At 39.5% G+C, this 10,429-nt stretch overlaps 1 protein-coding gene across 1 annotated transcript in view; it reads left to right on the forward strand.

Moving 5' to 3' along the window:
- Positions 1-10,429, forward strand: part of LOC116711050 (zinc finger E-box-binding homeobox 2) — a 39,906-nt gene that overhangs the window by 26,042 nt on the left and 3,435 nt on the right. Inside the window, exons 2-7 of the mRNA XM_032550423.1 lie at positions 1,931-2,215; positions 4,209-4,418; positions 7,814-8,007; positions 8,173-8,284; positions 8,522-10,005; positions 10,133-10,316. Coding sequence (XP_032406314.1) covers positions 1,931-2,215; positions 4,209-4,418; positions 7,814-8,007; positions 8,173-8,284; positions 8,522-10,005; positions 10,133-10,316 — 2,469 coding nt within the window. The remainder of the gene's footprint in view (positions 1-1,930; positions 2,216-4,208; positions 4,419-7,813; positions 8,008-8,172; positions 8,285-8,521; positions 10,006-10,132; positions 10,317-10,429) is intronic.

The raw sequence follows: 10,429 nt of genomic DNA on the forward strand, positions 1-10,429 counted from the left end.
AAATTCCCACGGGGGCTCATGGGTTGACCTTTACACCATCACATAACATTGTATAGTCGTCCAGTCACAGTAAAGCACAGCTGATGACCAATTTCAGCCCTGGCAGGAACAAGTCATTCTTTCCTATATAAGCACACTCCGAGGAGTGCACTCTGGCTGAGTGGCCTTGGTTGAATCACAACCTAGCATGAGTGTGGTTCATATGGGTGGTTTAATGAGACTGGGGCAGAAGAGAAGGAGCTGATACAAACTGAAACACATGTAGGAGTTAATTTTTAGATTAGCTAATCAGAGAAAATAATTGCACATGCTGACTTCAGAGTGTTTTTCAGTGTTTGTGATGGTGGGCCACCCCCTCTGTGGCAGCGGGACCCCTGTTGCTCTTTCAGTATCGGACTGACTGTACATGCTGTGTGTGTGAGTGGGTCTTTCATCTGTAAGTGAAGCTGATGAGAGTGGCTTTGCATTAGGTATCTTGTTGTGCAAGCCGCTTGACTTTTGTAACAATGAGCAGAGAGCTTTACTGGAAAAGTAAAAAGCTAATTTATCATAAAACTTTGTGTCTCCCCATCCACAAAAAATGTTTTGGAACAGTTTCTGCAAATATATAAACAGTGTAATATTTATTTTATGCTTTTCTTCAAATTCAAGAGAAAAAGGTATAAAGTGGTGTGAAGAGAGAAATAAAAAAATAGGGTAGTATCAAAATAATCATAATTCTTTTGAAAGTGTCCCATTTGTGCTCTTAAATTGTTCTTGCTTTGTTGAAATTAGATATCAATAATCAGAGAGAGGAGAAAAAAAGCCTTCTTAAAAGGAAAAAGAAGAAGAAGCATTGGGAATGGAGTCCTAAAGCTGAAATCCCAGCCATATGTTTGTGATTGTCATTTATTGTCTCTGCCGTGGGAAAAACGAATGTGCCTTTTCACTGCCGCTGCAGCCTGAGCGGGGACTGGAGGAGGGAAACTCTCTACCTTACAGCGCTTCATGTTTACTTTTTACTGCACTGTCAAAATGCAAATGCACTATTCCCCGTAATGGTGCAATAAAATGTTTTTATTTAATATTTACAAATAAAGAATATATATATAAAATTTTTATGACAAATCATTTACATAGAGATCACAGTGAAAAATAAACCACAATAAATAGAGGAATGTCTTTAAAAGCAAAATAATTATAACTCTATGGGCAGTGGTATTTAGCACTAGAACCAAAACCTGGACATAATTTATTTGTTTTGTTTGAGAAGGTTGTGAAATGAAAAGAATTTGAATTACGATAATTCAAATTCACCGTAGGACAAACCATAAATCTGACATTGAAATTTTCAGATTGGAATCTTGAATTTATTTTTTTAAAACTGCTTATTTTAAGAAACTGTTATTTTTGTAAACTAAAAATAATTATTTTAATTATATTTATTGTTATTTTGCACATTACACATAATGACCATAAAAGCATATTTGAAATGTGCTAAATTTATGTCTGTTCTATTTATATAACAACACATTTACATGCAAAAATAGGACAAAGATAAGTGAATATAATTTCTACTATTTAAAATATATATATAAAAAAAGTTCAAGTTTTGGTGTTCTCCCTGGTTTCAGTTTTTTTGTGTGTGTGTTTGTCTATTTCTTCTCTGACTTGGAAAAACTCTTTCAAAAGTAAACAAATAATATATGTATTTTCTTTAAAGCTGTTTTTAATAAGTCAATCCTACGTGTGCATTCAGTTTTATTTCAAAAAAGGTTGAACACACATGCTCCACTGCATGTCTTTATTCAAGACAGAACGAAATACTATAACTTATTAATCACACAGAAAGATAAATGAGCATGTTTTCCTTTCGCTACATTCCTAAAAGACTCCTGTGTTTAAAGTTTCTGTCTCATCTTCTCAGGTTTCTAATGATTTCCCTTCACAGTGGACGCTGAGCAGGTCAGCTCTCTGGGTTCGGAGGAAGACGATGAGGTGGGCTTGTGGAGCCTGGAGCCCCAGGACTGCCACGAGAGCCTGGACAAGACGAGCCTGACACCCAGCGAGGTGACGGAGGAGCCCAGCAGCCCTGCCCACTCCACCCGGCCGCTCGGCCTCAGCCCTGGCAGCAGGATCTGCTGGGGCCAGGTGGAGCCAGAGGCCCCGGCTGAGGAGGACGCCACCTACGCATCCGCTGACAGGGAGGGGGACCAAGAACCACTGAGGATGTACTGTAAGTCCTAAGCTGTAGCAAAATGGCTCTACTGTATGTGTAAACAAGTTAGTGTTTTTTCTGATGCAACAAAGGGCCATTCTCACCTTCATATCAACTCCTTTTGAAACCATGCCTTCCCTACGAGTTGTTGCTTTTTCACTTTTCTCTTTGAAAAGGCTTCTTTCTGAAAGCATGACAAAAGAACTCATCCCACACAAAGTCACCATATTTCCATGCATCAAAGAGGTGACGTTACGGTACTGAAATCAGCACTACACAATGTGAGGCTTTCTCTTTTATTTAGCGCAGATCAAAGGCTCTCGCTCGGCTTGCCTACTAACAATCACTTAGCTCCCTCGCCTCGTGTGATTTGGTCCTGCCTGATGAAGGCGAAGCTGAGTTTTTACAACACTCAACCACACAGGCTCTTCCCTTCACCACATAAAAATGGCTCAAAATATGCCAACATCTGCAAACATTTGAAAAATCTTCCTCAAAGTCACCATGGGGAGAGTTGATTGGCTTGAGCCATGATAGGAGGCGCCCTTGTTTCTCCACGAACATCAGTGGCTTTGTGTCTCTGCCCGCCTGTCACTGCACTCAAGGGTACGAGTGAGAAGGAATTCTTTAAATCTAACTTGATATCTGGCCAACAAGCTTCATGACTTTAATATTTCATCTGTCAATCTTTATGTAAACAATTCAATCCCGATAGATTCACTTGCACAGTGGCGTTTTTGTGATTTAGCCTCACGCACACTCACAAGATTGCTTTTGCTCATGCATGCATGAACAAAGCGTGGAAACTCACGCAAACACTGAGCGAACACTTTAAAGAGTATAACAAATTAATGGAAAACACAACTGCACCCAAAGCTCAGTCATACTTAATCAACAAGAACGCTGACTTCAGAAACCTTTGTAGTTCAGCCACAAGTGAAAATAGTACAGTGGTGTTGCAAAAGTTTTCACAGACCCCTGGAGTTTCTCCCATTTTGTCACAAAGCAGCCAGAAAGTTCAATATTTTCATAGGATTTATGTGACAGATTATCACAAAGTGTCACATTACTGTAGAGAACATAGCTTTCTTACATTTTTTGCAAATAATAAAACAATATGCATTTTTATTCAGTGTTATTCTGAAACCCTTAGATAAAATACAGTGAGAACTACTGCCTTTAAAAATAAGCTAATTAGTAGAAATAGCCCAGTTCTGTAAAAGCCTCAGCGGTTTGTTGGTGAACAAAGAGCAACAGTCAATACCAAGAACGCAGCAGAACGAGTTCCCAAACCAGGTCTTTATGAAAGAGCATCTAGAATAAAGAATTTTTAAAAGGAAGCCGTACGGAGTTATGCTTAAAGTTTTAAACAACCCATTCAGGGGACAAATGAAATCTGTGTAAGGAACTGCTATGGTTGGATGAAACCAAAATTGAACTTTTTGGCCTGCAAACAATACAGTCTGTGATTAAAAACAAACACTCCCCACTGTGAACCCTGGGGATGGCAGCATCATGCTGTGGGGATAATTTTCTTTAGTAGGTACAGGGAAGCTGGTCAGACATTATAGGAAAATGCAACACAATTCTGGAAGAAAACAGGTTAGAAGCTACATAAGATGAAGCAGAGGTTCACAGTCCAGCAGGAGAACAAACAAACAGAACTACAATGAAAGTCCAGATCTATATCCATTTGAGAATTTGTGAAAATACTTAATTGCCCGTTTCCAACTTAAGCCACTTTATAAGAAAGCACATTTTAAAAATTCAGTCTTTAGATGTGCAAATCTGACTCATCCTATAGCCTTGCAGCTGTAATTACAGTAAAAGTGATTCTGCAGAGTATTGGCACAGGGGAACTATAAAAGCAATGCATCCCACAATTAAAATTTTGTTGTAAAATACATTTAAAACCCTTTTGTTAAGAACTTGTACTCCAAGAAACCAAGACCAATAGACCGACTTTCAGCAAAACAGTTGCATTTAGCAAAGTTGTTCCTTTTTCTGACAGGTAAGAACTCAGACGCCCAGAATGCTTTTGAGGATCTGGCCCATTATGAATTTGTGGCTCAGCTGAGGAAGGCCTCAACCTCAGCCGGCGTGTTGGACCACCTGAACCATAACGGCACGTCGGCTGTTTACCCTCCGAGCAGCAGGCACGATGAGCTCCCGCCTGCCATCTGGTCGCCAGGAGCTCAGCACTGCTCACCTGAAGGAGCAGGTATGCTGACAGAGAAAGATGCGGCGATGCTAAATTAAACATTTTTAACAGTAGATGTCAGTGGTTTCTTTTAAAAATGTTTTTCTAAAAAAAAAAAAAAGCAGTCACAGGCTGATAGAAAACTGTTGTGTTAATGCAACTATCTGATCGTAAATGCTTATGCAATTCTGAGAAAACGGAAAAACCAAACGAGTGGGTTTTTTTTTTTACATATTACGTTGTTTGTTGCTTCTCATTTACTAAGGAACTTATCAGGTACTAGAAAATTGACTCATTCAAATGGAAGCCATTACTTAATTTAGCTACTATTTTTTTTCTCTTAATTCTATATGAAGCACATCACATTTATATTTGGTATTGTGCCATACCATGCTAACTTATAGTCCAGTATCTTGTCTACAAAGAACACAAAATATATGATTAATGTTCAGTTTCTCCATGAAGAATAGATGGGAGGTCAGATATACAGTACAGACCAAAAGTTTGGACACACAGTTGTGTCCAAACTTTTGGTCTGTACTGTATCTTCACATACATTACTCTACTCACACCTATAGCACATTAATGAAATATTTATTTTTGATTCACAAGCTGTGCTCTGAACACAAAATATAACATGCAAAAGCAAATAGTGTTTAATCACTTGAAGATTTGCGTTAAAAACAACCCCTGGTGCTAAGAAGAGAAATTTATATCCAGATTACTGTGCTTGGGGGCAATGATGTCATTTAATTTTAGACGTTTAATGATGTATATAAACTGTTCTTTTTACTAAAATGTTTGTGAATTTCAAAGACAATAATTAGGTTCACAAGTTTGAATTTGTTGTGTTTTTTTATCTAATCCACGCAGGATTTGAAGATGATTAATTATCATATTGTTTATCATTAACTCTGGAAAACAATATTGTAGTAATAGTGATTTGTGTGCCATAACTCTTAATTGGTGATGTTTGCAAACCCCAAGGACTGACAATATGGTTGGAATTAATACTGTTGGTTTCCTGACATCATGAAGAAATATCCGTGTGTTCAGAGAATATAATTATATACAATTATTCTATGCTGTATTGCAGCACAATTGCACTACTCAATAAAACTGTTGTATTTAAGTGAGTTACACAGATTTTCGGCTGGATTCATTTTCTCCAGAAGTTGATCCTTAGAAAAGTTGATCCTTAGAAAAAAGGATCAAAAAAGGTGTGTTTAAAGTTCATTAATTTGTCTTTCTAATATTTTCCTTATTTTTAAACCATTGAGTTAATTGTGTGTTTCTTTACCTTACCTCAGCTTCACTACTTTTTATACCTTTAACAAAATGGAGTTGGATTGTATATCTGTATCAGAAAATGTTATCTGACATCAATTTATTTAACAGATAAATTGATTACTCTAAAATAATTATTATAATAATAATTGATTAGTAATTTCTTAAGCAATTGTTGGCTGTTTCAATCACAAACATCCTTTAACTTATTAGTCACACTGAGTTGGATGCTGGCCTCATCATGCTGGTTTTGTGGCTGAGAAGTATTACTGTAAAGCTCAGCTGAAATAGGTGGGTGCTGTGAGTAAAGCCCCCACTTATTAGTGAACTAAAACTTCAAACCAAACGTTTCTCACTGGCCAGATCATAGCGGAACTATGAGCAATCTGTGTTTAATTTTATATCTTTCACAGTGTCATATGTTAGCTGAGTGCAAAGTCATCATTAAAAGCAGAACATATTAATGTTGGTCCAGAAAAATAAATGTTGGTCACAGTGAAGTATTTACAGCCCTAACTGTTTTTTACACTTTATCACTTCACAACAACAAATTTCAATGTATTTTATTATTGATTGTTATATGAAATTGTGAAATAGATGAAAAAATAATCTGTTGATTTTTTTTAAACACAAAAATCTGAAAAGTTGTGCATTTGTAGAATTCTTACATATAGTTCGAGGAATGTATGTGTCACATAAAACATACAGAAGAAATGCTCTGGTCAGATAAGACAACAGCTGGAGGTTTTTGAGTTACATGCAAAAAGCCCGGTTGCAGAAAAATAACTCTGCACACCACTTTGAATGCACCTCCTTAATAAAATGTGGTGATGGCAGCATCACTCTGTTCATGGTTAAAGGAGGGACAGGTGGAGGTAAGTACAAATCTAAATAAAGAAAACCTGTTAAAGGCAACAAAAGACATGAGACTGGGTTGAGGGTTCATCTTTGAGTTTGACAAACAGCCAGCGCTGCAATAAAATGGTTTATATCATGGGTCTCAAACTCCAGACCTCGAGGGCCGCAGTTCTGCAACTTTTAGATGTGCCTCTGCTGCACCACACCTGAACAGAATAATTAGGTCATTAAGGCTCTGGAGAACTGATCTACACAAGGAGGAGATCATTAAGTCATTTCATTCCAGTGTTTTGTACCTGTGGCACATCTAAAAACTGCAGGACTGCGGCCCTCGAGGCCTGAAGTTTGAGACCCCTGGTTTAGATCAAAGCATATTGGTCGAGTCGAAGTCAAAACACCTCAGAATTTGAGACAAGACTTGAAAATTACTATTATTTGGAATCTCTATGCATTCGAGAAGAGGAGCTATTTTACTGAGAAGATGGTCAGAATTGCAAAGCCAGTAGAGACATACTAGTAGAGGTGTTAAGCTTTGCAGCAGTAGGATGTAATATTTACTCAGAGATGCAATATTTGTTACATTGTTTATTCCTTTTAAATAAATAAAAATCATGTACATACACATAACTTTTACTTCCACTTCACAATTATGCACCACTTTATCTGGATTCACTATATAAAATCCTAATGAAATACATTGAAATTTATGGCTGAAAGGTTTGGACAGATTAAATGGGGACTAATACTTTTGCAAGGGATTGTATATCTAAAATCTGTGACAGCTGTGAATTTCTCTGCTGCTCATTTCATCTAACCACAACTTTAACAGCTCTGCATCTTGAAATAATGCTAAAAATGCACATTAAAGCAAAACAAAAAGAAGAGAAGAAAGGAAACAGAGAGAGGAGCCCCGAGACCACAGGACTGTAGCCTAGAGAATATCATTGTTAGACATTTAGGACTTGTTTGAAAGGGCCAGCATTTATGATACCTAAAGTATTAAAAAGAATTGCCATTTTGATATAACATCTTTCATACACATCCTTATGGTGCCTTGATTTTGAATGATTAAATTGAAATATTGCGTAATGCCTATATTTCATTTTTAGCCCATATTGTGAAAAAAGCCGTTATCAAGGCAAAAAAAAAAAAAGAAAATAAGTCAGTTGGTGAAAAGGCAATAAAAAACCCCAAAGAACGATAGTTATGTTTAATGCACATGTGAAATGTTAATCTGTGCGCTTAAAATGCCTTCTCTCTCCGGACTGCAGATGAAGACCGGAGCCAGCAGGCCTGTCCGTTCTGCCACAGGATGTATCCGCGAGGAGCCTCTTTGAGAGACCATGTCAAATACTGCCAGGAGAGGGAGGGGGGCCACATGGTCTGTCCGCTCTGTGGATACACTGCCACCCTTAGGTCGCAGATGGAGCGGCACCTCGCACTTCACAACCAAATCCAGGACAAGGTGATACACACGCACGCACACGCCTGCACACAAATAATCTGAAAGTCTTGAACACCAGTGAAGCATCTCACAGTTTTCGCATGTTGTAGCGATTTTGTGCATTTTGTTTATATTTTATAAATCCTTCCATAGTCTAAAACTGATCACATGTTCCTGTCATCCTAGAGTGCCATCGGTTTGGACCAAAGCATGGAGACGAGGAAGTTCAAATGTCTGGAGTGTGGGAAAGCATTCAAGTACAAACACCACCTCAAAGAGCATCTTCGCATCCACAGTGGTGAGCTACAAAATAAGATCAAAACATCTCCACTCGCCCTTCATTTCGCCATTGTTTCCACTGAACTGCTAACCGTTACTTACTGCCAGAATTATATGGTATGAAATTATAACCAAATGGATGTGTAATAGGAATGAGCTTTACGTGATTCACGGCAGGACAAGATAATTACGGAAAAAAGATTATACCCCACTCTGAAGGTATTTTCAACTCACTCTTTGGCATCTCTGTGTTTAGGTGAGAAGCCGTATGAGTGCTCCAACTGCAAGAAGCGTTTCTCCCACTCTGGCTCCTACAGCTCTCATTTAAGCAGCAAAAAGTGCCTCGGTGTGGGAGGGCATGTCGGGGGACACATGGGGAGTGGCAGTGTAGCATTTAACGGACACAGTCAAAGCGCTTACCACCACTCACTTCCAGCATCTCCCTCTGCTGGTGGGGGTAGATCCAGTAATGACCACAGCTCGCTGTTAGCTTTACAAAACCAGGACAGTATCAGGTCCTTGGGTCATTTACCAGCAGATTCTCACCAGCAATCCCTGCAGGATTTCCATCAGAGCTTCCCTGGCACGTCTGATCCAGGTAGACTGTGGGATCGTTCACCGGAGCTGTCTCTGAGGAGCGGTATCATTAAAGGGACGACCCTGTTGCCTTATCTTCACTCTGGCACCAAGTTTGACCAAATGCTGCAGGAGATGCTTCACAGAGATGTAAAGATAGAGCAAGACAAGGAAGAGGTAGAGGAGAGGAGGGTGGTCTATAATGGAAGAGGGCTTGAGAGGAAGATATCGCCTGACAGGAGAAGAGAAGTGAGATCAGGTGAATCAGAAAGAGGTGCATTTGGGGTGACGTGTCGTTGGTGCTTGCAGCCCTTTCCAAACATGGCCGTTCTTCTACAGCATGAACACAGCCTCTGTAAGATAAACAGAGAAGCAGTGGAAGCTACTGACAGTTTTCGAAGGAAAGACCTCTCCTCTCCACCTTTATTCTTCCCCAGATCGGCTCTCCATGCAGAAAACACCAAACCAAGTGAAGTAACTAATGGATTTTCCGGAAACAAGTCCCCTTCACAGAAGCCAAGCTGCCAATCTGTCCCACAGCAACTTTTAGTGGCAATGCCGTCTCCTCCTCGCCATGATGCACTATCTTCTCGCATGTACCTGTCCAGCCAGGATAAAGGTAGTCCAAGCCATCAGTCCCCAGGGATGTCATCCCCTAGAGGCAGGAAAAGAGTTCCCTCTTCAGGCTTCAATTCTCCTGTCTGCATTGACATCACTAGCGGTCCACCTGAAACCTTGTCTCCTCAAAAAGAAACTAGCAGTCCATGGTCCACACAGAACGAACCGCTGGACCTCTCTCTACCGAAGCAGCTGTCAGAGCAAAAGGGAAGAAATAAAACTCTTAATGGGATCTCAGGGAGAGGAGAACGGAGAGAGCTTAGGACCCAACTAAGCAGACCAAGTCCAACTTCACATATGCCCCTTCAGCAGTACCCCATGCTCAGCAGCACTGGTGCTCCAGTGTTTGCAGGCTCAGTATTCAATGGGTTTAACATATTCAGCCAAACTGGAGTAGGTCTTCCACTTCATGAGGGCATGATACCAACTCCGTACAGCAGTCAGGCAACTAACAGTCCTAGGTTTCTCTCTCCTATGGCCTACATGATGGAGGCCAATGCAGAAGCTGTGCTGAAAAAGATCTACCAGGAGAGGCAAAGTTTTATGGTGAGAATGTCTTTCTTTTCATTGAAATGTGAAAAATAAGCTCAAAATGCACATTGTATTTTATTCCAAACCAAAAAAGCATATGTATAAATAATATTGTCATGCTGTATAATTGTTATTTATCCAGGGTGAGGTGTTAAACCGTAGTTCTCTGGACTATCTCTCTTTAACTGATGAGGGGTTTGAAGGAGATGGAGGACCAGGCAGGAAGAGGCTAAAGAAAACAGAAGAAGGACTTTATGCTTGTGACATCTGTGAAAAAACCTTCCAGAAGAGCAGTTCTCTTCTCCGACACAAATATGAGCACACAGGTCTGTAGCACAAACTGCATTTGTAAAGTCACCGGTGAAAAGAAAACTTCAATGACTTATCATTCAAGTCATTAGAAAAATGATGTATCCCTTTCCTACTTCCATTTTAATTC

This window comes from Xiphophorus hellerii, chromosome 20 (genome assembly GCF_003331165.1).
Source record: "Xiphophorus hellerii strain 12219 chromosome 20, Xiphophorus_hellerii-4.1, whole genome shotgun sequence".
Taxonomy (NCBI): Eukaryota; Metazoa; Chordata; class Actinopteri; order Cyprinodontiformes; family Poeciliidae; genus Xiphophorus; species Xiphophorus hellerii.